The 26,468-nt window shown below is 41.2% G+C and overlaps 1 protein-coding gene across 5 annotated transcripts in view; it reads right to left on the reverse strand.

Annotated features, from left to right (window-relative positions):
* Positions 1–26,468, reverse strand: part of dpp6a (dipeptidyl-peptidase 6a) — a 1,522,610-nt gene that overhangs the window by 12,430 nt on the left and 1,483,712 nt on the right. For all 5 annotated transcript variants that reach the window (XM_073054906.1, XM_073054908.1, XM_073054905.1 and 2 more), the window contains exons 19-24: positions 21,089–21,158; positions 17,552–17,746; positions 16,299–16,353; positions 10,064–10,181; positions 6,569–6,627; positions 775–847 (exon numbers count right to left, since the gene is read on the reverse strand). In XM_073054906.1, coding sequence (XP_072911007.1) covers positions 775–847; positions 6,569–6,627; positions 10,064–10,181; positions 16,299–16,353; positions 17,552–17,746; positions 21,089–21,158 — 570 coding nt within the window. The remainder of the gene's footprint in view (positions 1–774; positions 848–6,568; positions 6,628–10,063; positions 10,182–16,298; positions 16,354–17,551; positions 17,747–21,088; positions 21,159–26,468) is intronic.

Consider the following 26,468-nt stretch of genomic DNA (forward strand, 5'->3'; position numbering starts at 1 on the left):
AAATATACCACATCCACTGGCTCTCCCCTATCCACTCTACTAGTTACATCTTCAAAAAATTCTATGAGATTCGTCAGACATGATTTTCCTTTCACAAATCCATGCTGGCTTTGTCCAATGATTTCACCTCTTTCCAAATGTGCTGTTATCACATCTTTGATAACTGACTAGCATTTTCCCCACCACTGATGTCAGACTAACTGGTCTATAATTCCCCGGTTTCTCTCCCTCCTTTTTTAAAAAGTGGGGTTACATTAGCCACCCTACAATCCTTAGGAACTAATCCAGAATCTGAGGAGTTTTGAAAAATTATCACTGATGCATCCACTATTTCTTGGTCTACTTCCTTAAGCACTCTGGGATACATAAAAGATGATATGTAGATTGAATGGACAGCCAGAGAATTTTTTCCAGGGTGGAAATTGTTAATATGAAGCAGCACAATTTTATAGTGATTGGAGGAAAGTACTGGGGGTAGGGATGTCAGAGCTAGTTATTTTACACCGAGAATGGTGAGTGATTGGGGAGGGGATGGTAGAAGCAGATACATTAGGGACATTTTAAAATACTTGGATGCATGGATGATAGAAAAATAGGGGGTTATGTGGGAGGGATGGGTTAGATTGATCTTAGAATATGTTTGCATAACATTCTGGGGCCAAAGAGCTGTGCTTTAATGTTCTATGTCCTATGCTCTGTGTTCTATATCTGATTTGCAATATTCAGCATGGGATCTTTGAGAAACTTGTGGAACATGATTGATCACACACGTACCATCTGCAGTCCCATGGATTAACAGTAACTCTTCCTCTTTCAGCCTTAGCACGCGATATGGAACCTCTGACACCTATGAATTAAAAAAGGAGAATCTCATTGAGTCCAGGTCACAACCTTGAGGTAATTTTAATACAGTCTTTTATACTAATTAAAGCAGAGAAATGCAATTAGCTTCAGGCATTGAAGAGCATTTATTCTGTCTGTTGTATGTCAGAAGTTTGGTTTTTAATAAACTTTGCAATGTAGAGTTGTATTTGTATTATAATGATTGTTGGGCAGTACAGTAGCAAAGCAGTTAGCATAATGCTATCACAGTGTCAGCGACCTGGGTTCAATTCCCATTGCGGTCTGTAGGGAGTTTGTATATTTTCCCTGCGACTGCATGGCTTTTGTCTGAGTGCACTTATTTCCTCCCACATTCCCAAGACATAGATATTAGTCGATTAATTGGTCTCATGGATGTAATTGGATAGTGGGGATTTGTTGGGCTGGAAGGGTCTCTATAATATATACAAAGAAATAACTTTTTTGTGGGGTTGTTGACATCTGCCCACCATTGCTACTATCTACAGGAAGCACTGCCTCAAGAAGACAAAGATCCCCACCGTAGGACCATGCCATCGTTTCGTAGCTACCATTGGGCAGGAGGTACAGAAACCACCAGGTTCAAGAACAGCTACTGTTTGGTTCTTGAGTTAACCAGCAAAACCCTAATCACAACAGTTTAGCAACACTAGGATCACCTCGCACTAAAATACATTTTTATCTTAGTTCAAATTGTGTTCTGTCTTGTAAAACTTGTGTATAATTTGTGTTTTTCCTGTGAATGCTGATTATACGATGCTACGTGGCTGAGATATGCTGCAATTATTTTTGACAGCGTTGAGAATGGAAATGTTCATTTTCCATAAGCTGACTTTCTATGCCACTTAAGAGTCGACACCATTGTAGATTTGAAGTCAAATTTTGGGAAAGTGGGAGCTGTATGCTTGAGCATTGTATATAGCTAAGACATTCCAGGACAGTTATTCCAATGAATGTGTAAAAAGGAATATAGAAAGGATTTTGTACTGAATATTTGGGCAAGGGATCAAATTTGCAATGATGTGTGATAATAATAGAGATTAGACTAAAGAGAAGGGCATTAATGCAGGAAGTAACAGAAGAACATTGGAAGCTGGTGATGGATTACACCATCCACGACCGGACTACCACTCCCAAAATCTTCAGTTGATTTTTTATCTAAGTGCCAGTATAGAACTAGGAACATTATACCTAGGATAGTCCAGCACTGGAAGGGCCTAATGGCCCATGCAGTTGCACCAGTCTTGATACTGGTTAATAGTAACTATCCTCCTGTCTATCATCTATATCCCTCCATTCCCTTCATATTCACTTTAAAAGCCTCTTAAACTCCACCAAACTGCCTGTTTCCACTACTACCCCGGGAATAATCTTGCCTGACCTGCTGAGTACCTCCAACATTTTGCATATATTGCCCAAGATTTCCAGCACCTGCAGAATCTTTTCTCCTTTTTAAGCAAGTTCAGTACAGGTACTTCGACAAGGTCCCGCATGGGAGGTTAGTTAGGAAGATTCAGTCCCTAGGTATACATGGAGGGGTAGTAAATTGGATTAGACATTGGCTCAATGGAAGAAGCCAGAGAGTGGTAGTAGAGGATTGCTACTCTGAGTGAAGGTCTGTGACTAGTGGTGTGCCACAGGGATCAGTGCTGGGTCCATTGTTATTTGTTAACTATATCAGTGATCTGGATGATAATGTGGCAAATTGGATCAGCAAATTTGATGATGATACAAAGATTGGAGGTGTAGTGGACAGTGAGGAAGATTTTCAAAGCTTGCAGACGGATTTGGACCAGTTGGACGAATGGGCTGAAAAATGGCAGATGGAGTTTAATGCGGACAAGTGTGAGGTATTGCACTTCGGAAGGTCAAATCAAGGTAGAACATACAAGGTAAACGGTAGGACACTGAGGAGTGCAGTAGAGCAGAGGGATCTGGGAGTACAGGTACATAATTCCCTAAAAGTGGCTTCACAAGTAGATAGGGTTGCAAAGAGAGTTTTTGGTACATTTGCCTTTATACATCAAAGTATTGAGTATAAGAGTTGGAATGTAATGGTGAGGTTGTATAAGACATTGGTGAGACCGAATTTGGAGTATTGTGTGCAGTTTTGGTCACCTAATTACAGGTTGATAATTAATAAGGTTGAAAGAGTGAAGAGAAGGTTTACAAGGATGTTGCCAGGACTTGAGAAACTGAGTTACAGAGAAAGGTTGAATAGGTTTTGACTACTCCCTGGAGTGTAGGAGAATGAGGGATGATTTGATAGAGGTGTATAAAATTATGATGGGTATAGATAGAGTGAATGCAAGCAGACTTTTTCCACTGAGGCCAGGGGAGAAAAAAAAGAGGATATGGGTTAAGGGTGAAGGGGGAAAAGTTTACAGGGAACATTAGGGGGGGCTTCTTCACGCAGAGAGTGGTAGGAGTGTGGAATGAGCTGCCAGATGAAGTGGTGAATGTGGGCTCACTTTTGACATTTAAGAAAAACTTGGACAGGATATGGCCCAGGTGCAGGTCAGTGGGACTAGGCAGAAAAATGGTTCGGCATAGCCAAGAAGGGCTGAAGGGCCTGTATCTGTGCTGTAATGTTCTATGGTACTTGTTTTCACAAATGGTCAAAAAAATGAATTTGTTGTTATTAGCTTCTAATATTTTAATATGGATGTTGACTAAAAGACAATAAGGACATTTACAGGAACATGTTATAAATTTGGACACCAATGTGGAACAGCAAAAGGTTCCTCTAGATTGGATGCCCCTCTAATTCAAAATGATTGGAGGAAGGGGTCGCCAATCAGATGTAACAATGGCAATATGTGTAATGTTGTGAAAGCCAGAGGAACCTCTGTAGAATTGCAAGTATAGAATTATACATCACCTCAGAAATTAGTATGCCCCTTTGCATCTTGTAATTCAACAAAGAGGGAAACTTAAATTTTGCATTATGATCCCCTGGAGGTGCTGTATTGTTGAATTAATTTCAGTGCCCCTGCTAGGAAACCAGTGACAATGCAACTATTTCACAAAGGTAAATATGTATTGAAGTTATAGACTGTACTTTCAAAATTAAAAGTATCTAACAACTCAACATGGCATGGACCACCAGGGTGCCCTCTTAACTGTGTAATGTAATACATCTTTAGAGAATGAAACACTATTCCCTCTGAGTTCAGCAATCTACACCAGCGGTGTGTGAAAAGAGCTACTTTTTAATCAGGCTGGTGATTAGGATTTTGAAGGCAGAGTTTAGCGGCAGTTTTTCTGAGTTGATGAGCGACTGATCTGCAAAAGGGATTCATTAGAAAGGGTCAATAAGAATAATTCAAGCGCAAGTGGAGTGGCCATCCATTTGAGTGTGCCAGTCTTTAGAGTGGTTTTGGCTCATCAGGTTTGGGTGAGGTAGATTGTCTTGTAAGTTACCCTTTCTCTGTTTTTATTGTTCATTCCTCATCTATTTGTGTCCAGTATAGTGAGAATGCAGTGTTTTGTACTGTATGTGGGAAGTCGGGGAGGTGCACTGAGTTGTAGGTCCTGAGAGAACATATTAAGGAACTGCCACTGCAGCTCGATGACCTTTGTCTCGTACAGGAGAACGAGGAGGCGATAGACAGGAGCTACAGGGAGGTAGTTACCCTTAGCTTGCAGCAGACAGGTAATTGGGTGACTGTTAGGAGGAGGAAGAGGAGAAAAGCAAGGTCAGTGCAGAATCCATCTGTGGCCATTCTCCTCAATAGTAAGTATATACAGGAACTTTAGATACTATTAAGATATGACTGGCACTAAGTCTGGTGATGTGGCTCAGAAGAGCAGAGGACTGCAGAGTTGATAGGAGATTCCTTAGTCAGAGGAATGGAGATGAGGTTCTGTAGTTATGATAGAGACTCTCAGATGGTATGTTGACTCCCTGATGCCAGGATCAGGGATGTCTCTGCTTGTGTCCATGGCATTCTCAAGCGTGGGGGTGAGCAGGCAGAATTGGTAAATATTGGCACCAATGCCATAGGTAGACAAGGTGAGGAGGTCCTTCATAGAGATTTTATGGAGCTAGGTAGAAAGCTAAAAAACCACACTTCTAGGGTAGTGATGTCTGGATTGTTGCCTGTGCCAGTGAGGGTAAGAAATGGATGATTTGGAAGGTGAATGTGTGGCTGAGGAAATGGTGCAGCGGGCATGGCTTTAGATCTCTTCTACAATGACCTGAACCCGAGGGGGGTCCAATATCCTTTGGGGCAGGTAAGAGGCTCACTCTACCTCTTTCACTTGCTTTCTCTTCCACTCTCTCTTGTGATGAGAGGGAGGGGGAGAAAGAATTTCTGAAGGCATTTGACAAGGCGCTACACATGAGGCTGCTTAACAAGCTATGAGCCCATACTCACAAAATGATGGAGAAACTCCAGGGGATAGTGTTTTTACAAATAACAGGGTGGGAGGAGGTATAGACTACTTGTAAAAACACCATCCCTTTCAATTCCTCAGTCTCCACTGCATCTGCTCTCAGGTTGAGATGTTTCATTCCAGAACAAAGATGTCCTCCTTCAAAGAAATAGGCTTCCCTTTCTCCACCATCAACACTGCCCTCCACTGATTGAATGACAGAGCAGACTTGATGGGTCAAATGGCCTAATTCTGCTCCTATATCTGATGGTCTTGCAAACTAAGACAAAAACAAATATTTGGGATGAGGCCAAAACTTTATATTTAATGAGGTGGAAATGCATGTTAATTGCCCTTAAAATAGTGCTGTCTCTTTACATTTGATCTACCACCATGCAACATTTCATATTTGGCTGAGGCAGGTACATTAGAGTCAATTAAGAAACACTTGGGTAAGAATATGGAAGATAGAAAAATGGAGGACTATGTAGGAGGGAAGAGTTAGATTGGTCTTAGAGTAGGTTAAAATGTTGGTACAACATCATGGGCCAAACCGCCTGTGCTAAGTTGTGTGTTCTACCACTACCTAGCATGCTCCATGCACTCACCACTGTCTGTATAAACATTTATATCTGACATCTTCCCTATGCTTTCCTCCAATCACTTTAAAATTTTACCCCTTGTATTAGCTTGGAAACAGTCCCTGGCTGTCCTCTCAATCTGTGCCTCCTTATCTTGTATATCTCTGTCAAGTCACCTCTCATCCTCCTTCACTCCAAAGCCCTGGCATTCTCAACCTATCCTCATAAGACATGATCTTAAATCCAGCCAGCACCCTAGTAAATCCCCTGTGCACCCTCTCTAAACCTTGTTCATCCTTTCTATAATGAGGCAACCAGAACCGAACACAATATTCTATGTTCTAACCAGAGCTGGAACATTCTTTAGCTCCAATGAGATATCATTGACCTGAAATGTTAGCTCACTTGTCTTTCTGCAAATGCTGCTTGATTGCTTCTCAGGATTTCAATTAAATTTCTGATTTCCAACAGCTGTGTTTTGCATTAGTACACTTGGCTGCATTTGGAGATTACTTATTTGCCTGTTAAGGCTCTGCACAAGTAACACACAACTGCTGTACTGTTCTGTGCTCTGAGGAGGGCTTATCTTGAGTGTGTACTTGGGCATAATGAATTGTCAACGCAACTTGCCAAATTGTAGCGCTCTATGAATAATCCCATTAAATTTTAATTCTGTCATTTAAATAACAGGGAATCTCAAGGGAGATTCATACGAGTCAACAATTTACCTTGGCATTCTTTGGACTTACCCCATAACCTCTCTCAGTTCTGCTGAGCATGCCCAGATATCGTTCCGAGAACGCGGAGGCTGTGAGAAAAGAGATGGCAGGTGAGTTGCACATGGAATGGCAGCACTGTCACAAACACTCCGAGCTAGATGACGTAAATACTCCCCCTTGGGCATTGGAAAATAAGGCTCCTTTATGTTGAGTTCTGAAGTTCGAAAGAGGCAGGACAGAGTGGCAAGCTGCTTTCTAGTACATCCTCCTTTTCAGCTGTGTCAAGCTCAGTCCAAGTATCAGTACAGAGTGTTGCACAATAGATAGAGCGGCACTATCTCATACAATTCACTTCAACTGTTAAACGATGGGATGAAATTCCTGAATGGATAACCCCTTGTTTTTCAGACAGTGACCTCTGATTCTAAACATCCCAGCCTGGGCAAACATTCTGCTGAGGTCCAGACGATTCAAGTTTCAAGATTATCTCTCACATGCATATGGAAACATGCAGTGAATTGTTTACATTACCAACCAACACACCCGAGGGCATGCTGTGAGCAGCCTGTCCATGTTGCCACATATACTGGCACCAGCATAGCATGCCCCCACAATACTTGGCAGAACTGTATCTCAGTAAATAAATGAACAACACAGAACACAACAAAACAACAACAGCAAAGCAAGCCCTGTTCCTCCCTCCCATCCACGTGTGTACACAATCCTTTAACCCCAGGACAGCCTCCAGCAGACTTGGACTTGGGCCTGTAGACGTTGGGTTTTGACTTCCCTAGTGGACTCTCAGAGATTTGCAGACTCTGTTCCGGCCAACAGCTCTGAACATTCAGACTTCTGATTTGACCTCGAGCACATCTCAATGCCATCTCCTTACATCAACGACATTGGCTCTCATTACTAATTTGCGGGAGTACAGGCCCATTCTGCTTAATCTCTCCTCAGAGAACAATTACCCATTCTCAGAGACTGTGAATCTTTGTTTTGCTCACACACACATACTTCCCTCGGTAGGGATGCTAGAGTTGGGCACAAGATTCCAGGAGCTGGCTCAACGAAGCACCATATAATTACAGTGAGTCATCTTAAATTTTCTATTCAAAATATCATAACAGTTCTTTTCTCTTTTCATTTGTTTGCAGGCCTCCTAGTTATGGTAATTTATATACAATGGCAACAATCTTGTTTCATGTATTTTCATTCACTTACATGTACAAAGAGAAGAAACCCTAAACACAATGCTTCCAATCTCCTACCATTTATAAAAAAAAACACTCCTTTGTCGATTCTAAACTTGTACTTTCAGTATTATATTTCAATGCCTGTGTCCTTGCCCTGTCCATGTCCCCTTGAAGTTTCTCCACTGTCTCCTCAAAGCTCAGCCACCCACTGAGCTTGGCATCATCAACAAACTTGGCTAGATTACATGACTCCCTTCTTGTAAGTCACTTATATTGATTATACAAGGGGTGATTGATAAGTTCATGGCCTAAGGTAGAAAGAGTCAATTTTAGAAAACCTAGCACATTTATTTTTCAACATAGTCCCCTCCTACATTTACACACTTAGTCCAATGGTCGTGGAGCATACGGATCTTGGACCTCCAGAAAGTGTCCACAGCAGGGGTGATTGATAGGTTTGTGGCCTAAGGTAGAAGGAGATGAGTTATTCACTTCAAACTTTCTTCATAATCACTCAGAGTTGACCTGCTTGTGCATGTAACGAGAGCTATATAACTCATCTCCTCCTATCTTAGGCCACAAACTTATCAATCAGCTGTCTGTGGATGCTTTCTGGAGGTCCAAGATCTGTATGCTCCATGACCACTGGACTAAGTGTGTAAACATAGGAGGGGACTATGTTGAAAAATAAATGTGCTAGGTTTTCTAAACTTGACTCCTTCTACCTTGGGCCATGAACTTATCAATCACCCTTGTAAACAGCTGGTGCTACCAAATATCCACTGAGAATTGGTCTTAATTCACATAGTTTCTTTGATGCATTTTTTAACAACTTAAAATATTTCCCTCATTCTTTCTTGACTTAAAAAAACTGGCTAATTCAGGAAAGCTTTTCTCTGATATCAATTATAAACCTACCTTTCAGTGGTTTGAACTTGCGTGTCTTGTCCTAGACTCAACTTAAGTCAACTTCATACCTCTCTATAAGATCACCTGATACCTTCTTATTTTAAATCTGAACAGATCAATTTTGGACCAATCGAAGCCCAGGTCATGGTGATGTCATGGCCAAAAAAGCTCACCAACACCTCTACTTCCTCAGTAGGCTAAAGAAATTTGGCATGTCCCTGTCAACACTTACCACTTTTTATTGATGTACCATAGAAAGCACTCTCCCTGGATGCATAATGGCTTGGCATGACAACTGCTCTGTACGTGGCTGCAAGAAACTGCAGAGAGTTGTGGACACGTCATGGGAATCAGCCATACCACCCTGTATTCTCTCTGTACTTCCCACTGCCTTAGTAAAACAGCCAACATAATCAAAGACCTCAGCCACCTCGTATTTTCTCTCTCCTCCCTCTCCCATTTGAAAAGCCTGAAAGCATGTACCACTAGGCTCAAGGACACCTGGTCAGTGTGTGGAATGGGCTGCCGGCAACGGTGGTGATGGACAAGATAGGGTCTTTTAAGAGACTCCTGGATAGGTGCATGGAGCTCAGGAGAACAGAGGGCTATGGGTAACCCTAGGTAATTTCTCAGGTAAGGACATGTTCGGCACAGTTTTGTGGGCCGAAGGACCTGCATTGTGCTGTAGGTTTTCTATGTTTCTATGACTCCTGAATGGAGTCTTGAAAATACGATAAGATGGACTCTTGGCCTCGAAATCTATCTTGTTATGATCTTGGGCCTTATGATTTACCTGCTTTGCACATTTTCAGTAGCTTTTACACTTTATTCTGCATTGTTATTGTCTTACCTTATTCTGCCTCAATGCACCATGTAATGATTTGATGTGTATGAACACTTTCATGACAAGCTGTTAACTCAAACTCAGTACACATGGCAATAATAAGCCAACAGCGAAACCAATTTTTCTCCAGGCATTACCGCAATTGAGTATGATGAACCGATCTGGTTAGTGGACCTCACATCTCCTTGGACCAGAAATGCCAATTCAAGGTTTGGAGAGCTTTTTTGAGACCCATAGTTTCAAATAAGAAATCTTTGAAAAACATATAGCCATGCAAGAACAAGCTGGCTGGTTCCATTCTCTGATCTCTTCCACCAGGCCATCAGACTGATTAACTCACACTGATTTGAGTGTATTCTATGTTACATTGACCGTTCTATTTATTATAAATTACTACGATTGCAAATTTAGACGGAGATGTAACGTAAAGATTTTTACTCCTCATGTATGTGAAGGATGTAAGAAATAAAGTCAATTCAATCTTTTCCCAAGACTGGTCAGAATTTTACTTTTGCATACATATGTTGTTGTGGCTGAAGGTGATTAAGGGTGACAGTTCAGATTGTTGATTCTTACCATATAATTTAAAGTCTGTGATCGGTGAAAGTGCTATTCCGCACTTGAATAAGGCATTTTTTTTGTCCAGGTTGTTTTCTGTTGTAAGTAACATCAAAGTCAAATAACCACCATAAGCCTGCAAAGAGTGGACAGAAATTAATCTTACACTTCAGTGTTAGTTCTTCAATTATAGACCAATGATAATTCCATCAAAATTCAGTTAATTCTGCCTTTAAAAAGGGCACTAGAATTGCAGTGACATTTTCACTCTGCTAGATGAAAATCCTGGGAAGATTCACTTTGCTTTACTCCTTGGGCTCTGTCATGCAATTATTTATGTAAGTTTTAATGAGATCCTCTATTTTTCTACATTCCTGTTGAGACTTTGTAAAGCACTGGTGAGGTCTCACTTGGAGTTTTGTGAGCAGTTTTGGGCCCCTTATCTTCAAATGGATGCTGGAACTGGAGAGGGTTCAAAGGAGGTCCACAGAAATGATTCCAAGATTGAATGGCTTGTCATATGAAGAGCGTGATGGCTCTGGGCCTGTATTCACAGGAATTCAGAAGAATGAGGGGTGACCTCTTTGAAACCTGTTGAATGGTGAAAGGCCTTGAGAGAGTGGATGTGGAGAGGATGTTTCCTATTGTGGGAGAGTCTAAGACCAGAGGACACAGCCTCAAAGTACAGGGCAGTCCTTTCAGAATGGAGATGAGGAGGAATTTCTTTAGTCAGAGAGTAGTGAATCTGTGGAATTTGTTGCCACAGGCAGCAGTGGAGGCAATGTCCAGCACTTTGTGTGTGTATGTTGTTTCTGTTTCTGTTATGATTTCTCCTCCATTGATTATGCCCAATCTTATCCTGATAGATTCATGGAGACTTATAGCATTGAACCAAACTCCTTCATGCTGACCAAGGTTCTGGTCCACCCTCATCTCATTTGTCCATACTTACCCAAATCACTCTAAAGCTCTCCTTTTCAAAATATATTTTAAGTTTTGTAAGTGTACCTTCTTTCTTATTTGTTATTTTCCAAGTGCTGATTTTACCACTTCCTGAATAAATAGATTTCAACCTTTTCCCTACAACTATTGTCAGCTAACGGCTCTGCTAATCTCTGTTCAAGATTCACAATTCAAGATCGTTTATTGCCATTCTTCAGTACATGAAGGTAAAGGGGAATAAAGTAATTGTAACCCTGTTTCTGAAAGAGCATAAAAAGCATAATAACACCCCCCCCACCAAAATACAATGAATATAAAGATAAATGTAATCCAATAAAAACAATGTAAAGTAATTGTTAAATGCATAAATTAAGTTAATAGGTGGATGTGTTAGTCAGCCTGACGGTTTGGGGGAAATAACTGTTTTTGAGCCTAGCAGTCCTGGCACGCATGCTGTGTAGTCTCTTCCCTGATGGGAGTTAAACAAACAGTCCATAATCAGAGAGTATGGGATCCTTTATGATATTGCTGGCCTTTTTCCAGCATGTTTCTGTGTACATGTCCTTGATGGTGGGTAGGCTGGTGCCAGGGATGCATTGGGTACTTTTAACTACCCACGTAGAACCCTCCTGTTCCCCACAGTGCAGTTTCCGTAGCACACTGTGAATCTGCATGTTAGGATTCTCTCCACTGTGTCTGGAGAAGGTCATGAGAACTGATGTGTATAGACCAACTCTCTTCAGCCTCTTCAAAAAGTAGAGGTGTTGGTGAGCTTTCCTGACTGGTGGAAGAGTTCTGGGACCATGAGAGTTTGTGTGCGATGTGCACAGCTGAGCCTTTAGCATTATCAATCATATTTCCCATCTGCCCAACAATCTCTTTGACCCTACCATCAGGAGTTAGGACAAGGACTGTTAGAATGAGAAAGAGCTTCTTCCCTGAGGCTGAGAGTATACTGAACTCCATGCCATCATGCGCAAAATAAAATTAGTATGTTTGTTTTTTAACTTGTGTGTCATAATTCTAGCATGGATAAAGCAGTGGTTGCTTGGCAGGAGGACAATAGTGGGAACAAAGGGAGCCTTTTCTGGCTGGCTGCCGGTGACTAGTGGTGTTCCACTGGGGTCGTGTTGGGACCGATTATTTTTATGTTATATGTCAATGATTTGGATGATAGAATTGATGGCTTTGTTGCAAAGTTTGCAGACAATATGAAGATAGGTGGAGGGGCAGGTTGTTTTGCAGTGGTAGAGAGGCTACAGAAGGACTTAGATTAGGAGAATGAGCAAAGAAATGGCAGATGAAATACGGTGTTGGAAAGTGTATTGTCATGCACTTTTGTAGAAGCAATGAAAGGGTTGATTATTTTCTAAATGGAGAGAAAACTGAGGTGCAAAAGGACTTGGGAGTCCTAATGCAAGATTCCCTAAAGGTTAGTTTGCAGATTGAGTCTGTGGTGAAGAAGGCAAATGCAATATTAGCATTCATTTCAAGACAACTAGAATATAAAAGCAAAGATATAATGTTGAGACTTTATAAAACACTCCTCGATTGGAGTATTGTGAGCAGGTTTGGGCCCCTTATCTAAGAAAGGATGTGTTGAAACTGGAGAGGATTCAAAGGAGGTTCATGAAAATGATTCCGGGATTGAATGGTTTGTCATATGAAGAGCATTTGATACCTCTGAGCCTGTGCTCACTGGAATTCAGAAGAATGAGGGGTGACTTCATTGAAACCTATCGAATGTTGAAAGGCCTTGATAGAGTGACTACGGAGAGGATGGAGGAGTCTAAAACCAGAGGACCCAGCCTCAGAATTGAGGGGTGCCCTTTTAGAATGGAGATGAGAAGGAATTTCTTTAGCCAGAGAGTGGTGAATCTGTGGTATTCTTTGCCATAGGCAGCTGTGGAAGCAGTGTCTTTATTTATGTGTTAAGGCAGAGGTTGATTCAATTTTTGATTTGTCAGGGAATGAAACAATATGAGGAGAAGGCAGGATTTTGGTCCTGAGAGGAAAATTGGATCAGCATAATGAAATGGTGGAGCAGACATATAACCATATAACCATCACAGCACGGAAACAGGCCATTCCGGCCCTCCTAGTCCGTGCCGAACTCTTAATCTCACCTAGTCCAAATGGCCTAATTCTGCTTCTATATTTTATGGTCCGTACAGAAGGGATGGTTTGCACTTGAATTGAAGGGGACTAATATCCTGGTGGGAAGGTTTGCTCATGCTGCAAGGGGGTGGGTGGGAGGTGAAGGGTTAAACTAGATTTGCAGGGGGACAGGAATTAAAGTGCCCGAACAGATAGTGGAGTGATTGTGGAGAAAGATGTTAAGCCTACATTCAAAGTCGGGAGTGAACATGTTGAGCATATTTTGATTAATGTTCTGAGCTGTGCATATTTCAATGAAGGAGTGTGGAGGATGAGCTGAGGGCAGGGATCAGCATGTGGAATTATGACATTGTAGCCATTAGTGAGACGGTTGTAGGAGGATTAGGACTCGCAGCTTAATGTTCCAGGGTTCCACTGCTTTTGATGAGAGAGTGGGAGGGATGGCATTTTGAGTCGAGGAAAATCTCATGGCAGTGCTCACACAGGGCAGACTGGAGTGCTCATCCAGTGAGGCTTTATGGGTAGAACTGAGATTATTTGGATTAGATTATAGGCCATCCAAGAATCCGTGGGATTTAGAGAAGGAAATTTGTAGAGGGATCGCAGACAGTTGTAAGAAACATAAGGTTGTGATGGCATCTGATTTTAACTTTCCACATACTGACTGGAGCACCTATACTGTAAATGAGCTGGGAAAGAGTTTGCCAAATGTGTTTAGAAAAGTTTCCTTAATCAGAAATCCCAGCTAGATGATACTATTGTGCTACTAGATCTCTTAACAGGAAATGAGACAGGGCAGGTGACAGAATTGTGTAGGAGAACACTTTGCAACTAGTGACCATCATGCTATTAGTTTCAAGCTAATTATGGAAAAGGATAGGTTTGGTCCTTGGGTTGAGATTCAAAATTGGCGAAAGGCCAATTTTGATGATATCAGAAAGGACCTGACAAGTGTGGTTCGGGACAGCTTGTTTACAGACAAAAATGTATTTGGTAAGTGGGAGACCTTCACAAGTGGTATTTTGAGAGTGCAGAGTTTGTATGTTCCTGTCAGAATAAAAGGCAAGTATAACAGGTTGAGGGAACCTTGGTTTTAGAGAGATATTGAAGCCTGATTAAGGAAAAAAAAAATCAGGTAAGGAAATAGCAGGTAAAGGCAGGTAGGAACAAATGAGGTACTTGATGAGGATAAGAAATGGAAGAGAACACTTAAGAAGGAGATCGGGAGGGTTTAAAGAATGTATGAAATTTGAATGCATTAAGAAGAATTCCAAGGGTTTCTACAGATATATTAAGTGCTAAAGAATTGCAAGAGTCAGAATTGATCCTCTGGAAGATCAGAATGACAATTTCTACATGGAGCCGAAAGAGAGGGGGTAGATCTTAAAGAGATTTTTTTGCATCTGTATTTACTAGGGAGATGGACACAGAGTCAAAAGTGAGGCAAAGCAGCATTGAGGTCATAGATCATATACAGATTACAGAGGAGGACGTGTTTGTTTTCTTGAGGCAAATTGGGGTGGATAAATCTCCAGTCTGACAGGGTGCTCCCTCAGATGCTCTGGGAGGCCAGTGCAGAAATTGCAGGGGCTCTAGCAGAGATATTTAAATCATCCTTGGGTGATGGGTGAGGTGCCAGATGATTGGAGGATAGTGAATGTTGTTCTGTTGTTTAAGAAAGTCTCTAAAAATAAGCCAGGAAATTATAGGCTAATGAGCCTGACCTCAGTAGTGGGAAAGTTATTGGAAGTTATTTTAAGCGATGAGATATTTAGTTATTTGGATAGACAGGGACTGATCAGAGATAGTCAACATGGTTTTATACGTGCTAGGCCGTGCCTAATCAATCTTTTGGAGGAAGTTACCCAGAATGGGGGGTAAATTACCGAAAGGTGGAGATCTATGTTCATGCTGCCATGTTGGGCACTACCCAGAATATAGAACATAAGAATAGAATATATATCCATCTTGAAAGTGGCCTCATTGTGGCAGCAGATCTCAATTCTTTCTCCTCACAAGGGGGATAGATAGTAGACCTATCTTCCCCCTCACCTGGCCTCAGCTGTACCTTCCAGCTCGTACTACTTCCCTTCCTCCCACCTTCTTGTTCAGACTTTTTACCCCTACCTTTCCAGCCTTGTTGAAGGGTCTTGGCCTGAAACATCAACTCTTTATTCCACTCCATAGTGTTGCCTGACCAGCTGAGCACCTCCAGCATTTTGTGTGCATTGTCAATTACACATTTATCATTGAGCAATATTAGCTCTAAAATGGACTGCTCCCTGATTACTTCCTCAGCGTACTTTCATTGAAAAGCTCAATGTAGACCCTCCACAAATTTGTCATCTAGACTTTTACTGCTGACATGTTTTGATGGTTGTTGCATTAATGCACAAAGCATTGGAGGAACTCAACGGGAACTCAGCCTCCATGGAGAGAAATGGACAGTCAACGTTTCGGGTCAAGGTGCTTCATCTGGACTGAAAGAAAGCTGTGAGGGTGGGTTGGAGCAAGTGATAGGTAAGGGGAATGGGAGGGGGGTGAGAGTGTGAATAATGTCAGAAGCTGGGAGTTGATCAGTGGAAGTGCTGAAGGGCTGAAGATGGTGGGACCTGATAGGAGAGGAAGGAGAAGCATGGTATAGAGGTGGGGAGTGGAACCAATAGGAGGGATGTGTGGGTGATGGTGTGATGGGAGAGGGAGAAGGGGGGAAGAGACAAGTCAGTGAGGGCCAGTTGGATCAGGAAAAGAGACAAAATGAGGGGTGGGGGGAACACGTGTTGCTCCAGATTCTAGCATCTGCAGTGTCCATGATTATTACATTACCCTTGTTACATCTGCCTCGAGGTCCTGATTTATACTGACCTGTGAAGACTGAATAGGCTTTGCTTTCCCTTAGAGAGGAAGACCTAATCAGAGATATGAGGGGTATAGTTAGACTAAATTGTAGGAAACTTTTCTCTGTAGTGGAGATGCCTACAACTAGAGAACATAGGTATAGAGGAAGGATTACAAGGCTTAGAGGGGATCTGAAAGACCTACTCGATCAGAGGGTTGTCATAGTGTGACGAGTAGTGTGACGTACTGTCTGAGTAGTGACAGAGGCAGAGACTCTCACAAATCTGATTGCAGCATTTAGTAACCAAGGAGATTTTGTGAAGTAGAAAAAAACTTCTGGTGAGCACAACTTTACCTGCCCAAAAACTCCAACTCTGGTTGCATCAATGTAAGGTTCTTTCAAGAGAATCCTGAAATTAGAGCATCCAAACCATCAAAATGAACATTGCTGTCAAATATTATGAATGACATTTCTCTCCCAGCAGTTTGACAGGAAGCATGGACAAGTAAACTGTGTGCAGATCAAGGTATAATTATTACAATAAGAAAGTTAAAGGAAACTATTGGGGAAATTATGTACAAAAGCTAACCAAAAGAAAAGTAACCAGATGTTACCAAATCTGTAGGAGCTAATGGGTTTCTACCCCTGACAGTTCAAGCCAGTTAATGGAATACGTCTTCAAAGATTGCTTCAATCTTTGTCGCAATCAGTGAAACAAAGATTGTTTTAATCGTTCAATCAATTGGTGGGCTATATTCCAGGTGCAGTTCAATAGGACTGCACAGAGTAATAGTTCAGTAGGAATGAGATGGGCCAAAGAGCCTGTTTCCTTGCTGTAGTGTTCCATGGCTCCATGTGGACATTGCTATTATTGTGCCCTCCTCATTGCCCTTGGGGTATCAAGGTGGCATAGTGGTTAGTGCGATGCTATTGCAGCTCAGGGCATTCTGGAGTTTGGAGTTCAATTCCAGTGCTGTCTGTAAGGAGTTTGTACGTTCTTCCTGTAACCGCATTAAGTTTCCTCCAGGTGCTCCGTATTCAAAGACATACCGATCAGTAGGCTAATTTGTCTTTGTAAATTGTCCTGTGATTAGGCTGGGGTTAAATAGGTGGGTTGCTGGGTGCTTGGCTCTTTGGGCTTGAAGGGCCTATTCCATGCTTTCTCTGAATAAGTGCATAAATTTCAGAGAACAGTTAGGTTTTAATCACATTGGTGAGGGTGTGGGATAGCAATACATCAGGCTAGGCATAAATATCAATACTCCATCTCTACAGTGTACATTGCACAGGTGATAAAGTCATCATTATGTTTTTAGTGGTTTTAATTTCATACTTAATTGTTTTTAAAGTTCCCATCAGACAAGGCAGAATATCTACCTTCTGATCATCTATCCAAGTCTCTGGATAACTTAACTACCAAGCTGCCCACTGGACCAGTCTCAGCTGACCTTGATTAAAAGACATATGGTGCTAGCTTGAAGTAACAACAAATTAATAAGCATTTAATGAGCTTTCATAAAATTCTGGCTCAAAACAGCTGTCTCTACTAAAATTCTATTTCTAAGAATTCTAATTCTAAGAATCTTGTACGATCAAAAGGAACTTACTTCAAAGCATCTGTTTGATCCATTTCTTCCACCGTTCCCAGTTTTCCCTTTATTTCATACAAGAGCTTAGTACCTTGGAAGCCACTGCCACGCCCATCGAACTTAACAACAATAGTGTTGAATGAGCTAACGAGGACTGTTGTCCAGTCGACTTGGAACTGTTCTGTGACGATTTGGGTACCAGGACTGTCACCACTATAATGACACAAAATAGGTTCATTTGGTAACTAAGGATGACTTTTTCAAAGTTCAAAGTAAATTTATTATCAACATAAGTAGATGTCACCATATACAACCCTACAATACATTTTATTGCAGGTTTTCACAGCAGAACAGAGAAGCACAATAGAATCAATGAAAAACTACACACAAAAAAGACTGACAGCCAATGTGTGTTGCAAACAGAAACGTAAGAAACAACCCAAGCTGTCACTTATACTGCCCCTTCAGCATCTCACATCACTCATTCAAATTGAGGCCTCTACTTTCCTGCTCTGTTTTACAGTTGATTCACCACTTGTCCGAAACTTTATCTCAACTTTGAACATATTTAGATAAGTTGCCTCCACAGCCCTCCATGGCAGAGAATTTTAAAACGTGTCACTCACTTTGACTTCTCCGAACCTTTAAAATGAGTGGGCCCTTGTTTTAACAACTTGATGCATAGTTCTAGATACAGGATGGCAGGCAAACAAAAAAAAAAATTGACTGTAAACCTGTACGACAATAATAAACCAATTTCGAGAGAAATGTTGCGGTCATGAATCCACTGACCCCAGGGGTGAAGGAATCTGATTCAATTATCACTTTTAAAATAACTGAATAAGTAATAGACAAAGTATAGGCATGTGGAGAAAGAGCTGGAAGTGGGGTTATTTGGATAATTCTATCAAGAAGCCAATGTGCACAGAATCAGTGGCTTTCTGTGTTCTACCAGGTTTTGATTCTAGGCATCTGCTGATAAACTATTTGGTAAAGGCAATTGATTGACATTTAAACATGACAAGCTTTGCACTGGAATTATTAACAATATTTAATATGCTTCAATGAACAGGGTTGGACCTTTTATTATATTTCCTGCTCTCAAAATATTGAAACAAATTTTTAACAGATATGTTTGAGAGCATCTGCTATACTTCTACAAAAGAAGAAGGATTTGCATTTTCCACTACCCAGGATATTTCTAAAACACACTGCAGCTGGTAAAATACACTCACATTCAGTCATTAGTGCAATCCAGGCAGGTACAACAAACTCCAATAGCTGTGAATCAATCACTGGCCAAGGAACGGCTGAGAACTCTGGTGTTCCTAAATGTTGTGCCACAAGATCTATGTCTTTTAAAATTTCACTTGAACTTCAGCACCATGGACAGAGTGCAACTCTCCATATCCCAAAGAGTCACAGAGTCATTGCTCTTCAGTCCAATTTGTCCATGTCAACCAAGGCGCCCATCAAAGCTAATCACTGTTGACCAGTATCATAGACACATTTATCTGCCTTTCACCCAGTATTCATGCTGACCTTCAAACACATACTTATCTTAATTCTGCATTAATTCCACTTCCAATTCTCCTGCAATTCTCACCACATCTCATCGGGTTCTAACACCCATCCACACACCAGAGGCAAATTAAAGCACCCAGTTACCTTTAAATGTGGGAACAAATTGGAGCACCCAGAAGAAAAGCATATGCCATTTCAGGGAGAATGTGTAAACACAGCATCCAAAGGCAGGATTGAACCTGGCTTTCTGTTGGAGGAGGTACAGGGATCCCAAGTCCCACACCACCAGGTTCAGGTACAGCTATTATCCCTCAACCATCAGGTTTCTGAACCAGAGGGGATAACTTCACTCATCCCAACACCGAGTTCATTTCACAACAAATGAATAATCTATGGATTCAATTTTAAGAACTCTATAGCTCATGTTTTTGATATTTTTTTGCTTTTTATTTATTATTATTATTACTTTTTTCTCTTTATTGCATTTAGTTGTTTGTCCATATTTGCTGTGTACATTTTTATCGATTCTATTGTGTTTCTTTTGTATTTATTTATTCAGCAATGTGGTGCAGAATAGGCCTTCCAGCCCTTCAAGCCGTGCTGCCCCAGAAACCCCTGACAACCTCAATTTAACCCTAAGCTAATCAGGGGTCAATTTACCATGACCAATCAATCTACCCAGTATGTGTTTAGACTGTGGGAGGAAACCAGAGCACTAGGGGAGAACCCACACATTTCATGGGAAGGATACAGTAACTGATCTCCAAGCTCCAATGCCTTGAGTTGTAATACCATTGCACTAGCCACAATGGTACCATGACACCCTACGCTACACTATTGTGGCAGCACTTACTGTAAATGCCCACAAGAAAACTAATCCTAGGGTAGTATATGGTGACATACGCATACTTTGATAATAAATTTCCTTTGAAATGTTGAACTACACCACCTTTCCATCTTAAATTAGCTGCTTCTATCTTGGTGGTGAAATTAATGCCATGACTTTCTGAGTCAGAGGTACAAGCACTGCCACCCAGTCAAGGTCAACAACTTAAGCTTTGGAACAAAGGAACAAATTTTGACAATCTGGAGACTAAGGGTTATAAGCAAGAATAAAGGCCTTCTTTATTTCATTTTATTTAGAGATACAGGACTGGGCAAAAGTCTTGGAGACACACACACACACACACACACACACACATATAGTTGGAGTGCTTAAGACTTTTGCACAGTACTGTATTTGTAAACATGGAGCAAAGAGCGAGTTTGTAAATCTGAAGGGAGCAAAGAATGTTGGGAATAGCAATGGAGGAGCACTGCAGGAAGGGTGGGGGGCAGGTGGCAGAGAAGGTGGGGGTGGGGTGGAAATGCACAGGTACAGCCACACTTAGCTCTGAAACACCAGTCAATTGATTTATTGATCATTATAGAATGTCTCTCTGGTGCTTCCCACTCCCTCTCACCGCAAAATCAGATTTATTATCACTGACATGTGTCGTGAAATTTGCTTTTCTTTGCAGCAGCAGTACAGTGCAGTATAAAAAATTACTAGAGTACTGTACATGAGTCTTAAGTGCCCTAGTTTTTTTAATATATATATGTGCTTAAGACAATTGTACAGTGTTGTACAGTATAGCACATCAATGGGTCCTTTTGGCCCAATGAGTTTGTGCTGTCCAATTACACCCATGTGACCAATTAACCTACTAACCCGTACAGTTTTTGGAATGTGGGAGGAAACGGAAGTGCTCGGAGGAAACCCACAGTCATCAGGGAATGTACAAACTTCCTACAGGCAGCATTGGAACTGAACCCCAGTCTCTGATGCTGTAAAGAATTACACTAACTGCTACGCTACAATGCTGCTCTAGAGTTAAGGACAAAGGTCAGCTATGACCTTTGAGTGTGTCCAATGCCTGATGCCCTCCAAATGTACAGTAATTGAAATCTAGATCTGGCCAGTGAAGTAGAACTGTATACTCTATATCACCAAAGCCCACAGCCCGATCATAAGGATGAAATAATACTCACACAATAAGTAATAAAGGGTATTGTGACAACTCTGAGAATCCTGCTGGCTTGATAATTTGCATTTTGAGTGCTGTAAGACAGAAAGGTGCAGTTGGGTTAGTGTCAGAGATGCCCATATCAGTCAAAGAGCGAAACATTTCCACTGAACCTAATACTTCTGCCACTTCTTCTGCTACTTCTTCCTCTGGTTTTAGAGAATAAGTCAAGGAAAGAAAACATACCGTATCTATGACTGCATTTATTCTAATTTGACTGTGCTGAAGACCTGTACCCCCCTTGCTTGGGGCAAAGAGTTTAAGCCATGTTGTAACACATTAAAAATGCTGGAGGAACTTAGAATGCTAGTGAAGGATCTTGGCTGGAAAAGTCAAATCTTCATTCATTTCCACACATGCTGCCTGGCATGCTGAAATCCTTCAGCATTTTGTGTATTACTCTGGATTTCCAGCATCTGCAGAAACTCCTGACTTTATGATAAGCCATGGTGTAGTTGTATAAAAGTCTGGTTCGGTACAGTTCTGCTTGTTCCATTACAGGAAGGATGTGGAAGCACTGGAGAGGGTTTCAGAAGAATTTTACCAGGATGTTGCTTGGATTAGAGGGTATAGGCTATAAGGAGAATTTGGGCAGACCTGGATTGTTTTGTGTGGATTGTGAGGAGACCAAACAAAACTTCATAAAATTATGACAAAGCATCGATAGGGTAGACAGGCAGAATCTTTTTCACAGGGTGGAAATGCAAAATGAGGTAAGAGAGGGAAAGTTTACAGGTGAAACAAGGCATGTTGTTTGTCACTCAGAGAGGGTAAGTGCCTGGAACATGTTGGCAGGGGTGGTGTGGAAGCAGGTACAATAGAGGCATTCAAGAGGCACATGAATATGCAGCGAATGGAGGAATATGGATCCTCAGAAAGGATCAGCTTAATTTGGCACCATGGTCAGCACAGTCAACATTGTCTGAAGGGCCTATTCCAAAGTTGTACTGTTCTATGTTCTACGTTCTAGAACGGCTTTTACCGGGTGTGCTGCATCTGTCAACTTAGACAAGACTGATGGGTTAAGTAACAGGGCAGGAGAAAAGATGACGACAAATAAAACAGAAAATGCTGAAGCAGTAGAAAAGAATAACTTATTTATAGAGCACTTTTCATACAGACAACACTTTTCAGTAGAATAATTTCAAATGCTTTACAATGGAACAAAGTGCAAACATGAAAATAAAATGAGGAAATAAAAATAAACATGAAAACAAATGGCAAAAAGATGTTAGTTAAAAGCAAGTTTAGATAAATAGGCTTTGTCTGGAGTTTAAAGTGTCAGTATCTTTTATAGTTTTAGGTATTGAGTTCCACAGTTTAGGAGCGTAGTACAAAGAAGCTGACAAGAAAGCGGCTGGTGGAGAGGGAAGTGAAGTTCAGAGAAATGATTCCCAACTGAAACTGGAACAAATGATAACCATTATATGAAACTGTAGAGGCAAGGAAATTGGGGAGTGGAGATGTTATAAACTGTGAAAGGAAAAATTTAGCGTCTGCTAAAAGTCAGGTACCTGTGGCAAGAAGCTATTCAGAATTGCTTAATATAATCAGGGGAATGTGGATATATTTAAAGCAGAAGTTGATAGGTCCTTGATTAGTAAGGGTGTCAAAGATTACAGGGAGAATGCAGGTGAATGAGGTTGAGAGGGCAAATAAATCAGACATGATCAAATGGCGGAGCAGACTCTATGAGCTGATTAGTCTAATTCTGCTCCTATGTTTTATGGTCTCAAGGCATTGCTGGAATGTAACTTAGATATTTATGTGAAACAGGTTAGAAAGAAAAACAGTTAACAAATTTAACACTTTGATCAACCATTGACTTGAGTAGAAAGAAGAATTTAATGTGAAACTATAAAACTGGCCCTTGATTCACTCTGATCTACTTTGCACTGCTGGTCAAGCCCAATCACACTGATAAGCATAGAGAACGAAGGGCATTTGGTACATCAATATACAGTCATACATTATTATTATTATCACTATGCACTCCTGCAGGCAATGAATATTAGAACACCCAGTTTCTACTGAAAGGACTGTAGGATATTTATCACCACTAGTCCACCTGAACTTCAGATCTCTACACGTAGTTTATCCTGTGTCAAGAAGTGACTCACAATGTTAATTGTATGTTTGCCGTGTGCTTATTTCAATATGAGCTTCTAGCCCTTTTGTCATGGCCCATACATCTGTCTGTGGCCTTGCCCCTTCCAATCATTTGCACCAGATCTGAGGTAAACCAGACTACACTCACCATACCCTCCAGCTCAGCAATCTACCATTTTACACTGCTCCTCCAATTCTGATTATGTTCCCATCTCAGAATTTAGTCTTTCCGCCCCTGGCGGGTGTGGCCCCACCTGCCAAAGCCACAAGCTCTGGGACTCCAAAACTAAATTTTCCCTTTTCTATACTCCTCTTTCCTGCTTTAAGGTGCTCTGTGAAAGGCTTTTCAACAATTGTCCCTGTATCTCCCTAAGCGGCTAGGTATTGACGTTCATTTAGAGCAGGGGTTCCCAACCTGAGAATCTCATACCTAGAGGGTCCCCTATGAAGCAGCTCGCAATGTTAAGAATACTGTATAAATATAAGGCTGTTGGAATGTTTGGACACCATCTCATGGATGAAAAAAGCATATGAGGAGCTCCGGTCCTGTACTCGCTGTAGTTTGGAAAACAGGTGGGGGGGGGGGGGGGTAGAATCTATTGATGGTCCAGATAGAGTGGGCATGAAGAGGACGTTCCCTACAGTGGGGAGACTAGAACCAGAGGGCACAGCCTCAGAATAGAAGGATGTTCGGTTAGGACAGAGATGAGGAGGAAATTTTTTAGCCAGAGGGAGGTAAATCTCTGCAATTCATTGCCACAGATGGCTATGGGAGCCAATTCATTCAGTATATTTAACATGGAATTTCATAGGTTCTTAATTGATAAGGTCATCAAAGATTACAGGAGGAGGCAGGAGAATAGGGTGAGTGACAATAAATCAGCCATGATTGAATAGTGGAACGGATTCAATGGGTCGAATGGCGTGATGTTGCTCCTATGTCTTATGGTTTAAAAAAGGCCGAGGTTGCTTAGTCTATCTTCTTCTACCCTTGCAGTTACATCACATAATCATAGTGAAGTCATTGGCTTGATCACATTCAATTAAATCTTATACAAGGAAAACCCAAGTGGTGAAGACATCTGGATACTTCATGACCAAAGTAAGACAACAAGTATTCCACACACACCTCATCATCTCTCACATTACTCTTGCACTGCATTACAGAGTTTAGTATTAGAATTATTTGTAGAATAGCACAGCATTGAAACAAGGCCCATTGGTCCACTGTACCTTGTTACCCTCTGACCCTAATCCATTTACCAGCATGTTGTTCCTAATCTTTTTATGTTTTTGTAATTCTAGCTCTCATCTAGATACTTCTTAAATGTTGTGAGAGTATCTGCCTCCATCACCCACTCTGGCAGAATGCTCCAAATTCTAACCATCCTCTGGCTGAAAAAGTTTTCCTCAGATCCCTTTCAATCTTTTATCCTAAATCTATGAATCTTAGTTTGTGATATCGCTCTTTTTGGAAAAAAAAATCCTACCATCTACACTGTCTATGCCTCTCATAAATTACTTTCTCAGAAGGTTAAGGAGGTCCAACTTGTCATTGAATACTTAACAAACATTGATAGATATAGTGTAGAAAGTGACCTAACTTGTATCATGGTCTGGTGTGGTAATTTGAGTGTGAGGAATGCAAGAAGATGTAGAGAGTAGTGGGCTCAGCTATAAAAACGGACCCATTCCTTCCCATCAAAGGTAGTATCTACAGATGGCACTGCCTCAAGAAGCCAACATCCATCATTGAAGATCACCACCATCTGGGCCATGTCATCTTTGCCTGCCATTGGGCAGGAGGCACAGAAGCCTGAAGTCCCATACCACCAGGTTCAAGAACAGCTACTTCCCTTCAAGCATTCAGTCCTTGAGCCAACCAGCACAACCTACAGTTTAGCAACACTATGATCACTTTGCATGAAAATGAACTTCGTGTTCTTTCTCCTAATTTGTACTTTTTTGTGAAAGTTATTTTTAATTTATGGTTTCTGATTATACGCCTGTGATGTTGCCTTAGGTAATTTTTTTCACTGCACCTGTGCATACATGTACTTGTACTTAGAATAAACTTGAACTTGATGTTGACTCTGCCAGCCTCCTCACTCCATTGAAAACAAACCCAGCTTATAAAGTTTCTCATAGTAAGTACAGCACTATCAATTTTGTTGACCCATTTCCGGAGTTTGTTCCCCTTCAATTCTTCAGGACAATGAAGCTGTGATGAATACTCCTGAGTATATAAATGTACTGCATCATTGGGAGATTAACATTGCAGCAGAGCTCAAATATTAATGGAGAGCACCACAAAGAATTGCTCTGGTATGTGGCAAATAAACAAGTAGATAAAGCCTAGGGCCGCAGCAGTGTAAAGCAACATCAAATTGCCAGTGAGATTCTCTGGAGTAGAAGGCACTCATGTATATTCATGAACTGGAATGTATGTTCACGGTCTTCTGCTGCTGTAACCCGGCCACTTCAAGGTTCAACATATTGTGCATTCAGAGTTGCTACAACCGCACTGTTGTAGTGCATAGCTGTTTGCAGGCTGCCTGTCACCTTGAACCAGTCTGGCCACTCTCCTCTGATCTCGCTTATTAACAAGGCATTTTTGCCCACAGAACTGCTGCTCACTGGATGACTTTTCTTAAACATCATTCTCAGTAAACTCTGGAGACTGTTCTGTGTGAAAATCCCACGAGGTCAGCAGTTTTTGAGATACTCAGACCACCCCATCTGGAGCTTAGAAAAATAGAGGGCTTAACCCTATGTAATTTCTAAAGTACGTACATGTTCAGCACAGCATTGTGGGCTGAAGGGCCTGTACTGCGCTGTAGGTTTTCTATGTTTCTATGCTTCTATGGTACTGACAATCATTCCATGGTCAAAGTCACTTAGATCACATTTCTTCCCCATTCAGATGTTTGATCTGACCCAACTACCGAACCTCTTGACATGCTTTTAAGCATCGAGTTACTGCCACATGATTGGCTGATTAGATATTCGCATTCACGAGCAGGTATACAGGTGTACGTAATAAAGTGGCCACTGAGTGCATTTGTAAAGTTTCCAGCTGCACAGCACAGTGCGCAAGATAAATAACTAAACAGAAAGCACCATGGTTAATTTCACATGTAAACATGCAGTATTAAATAGACAACAAGTCAGACGTAAATTATTAATGCTCCCACAGGCAACTTTCCACAAATTGAATAAAGTTGACAAAATTATAA

This window comes from Hemitrygon akajei, chromosome 8, assembly GCF_048418815.1.
Source record: "Hemitrygon akajei chromosome 8, sHemAka1.3, whole genome shotgun sequence".
NCBI classification, from domain to species: Eukaryota; Metazoa; Chordata; class Chondrichthyes; order Myliobatiformes; family Dasyatidae; genus Hemitrygon; species Hemitrygon akajei.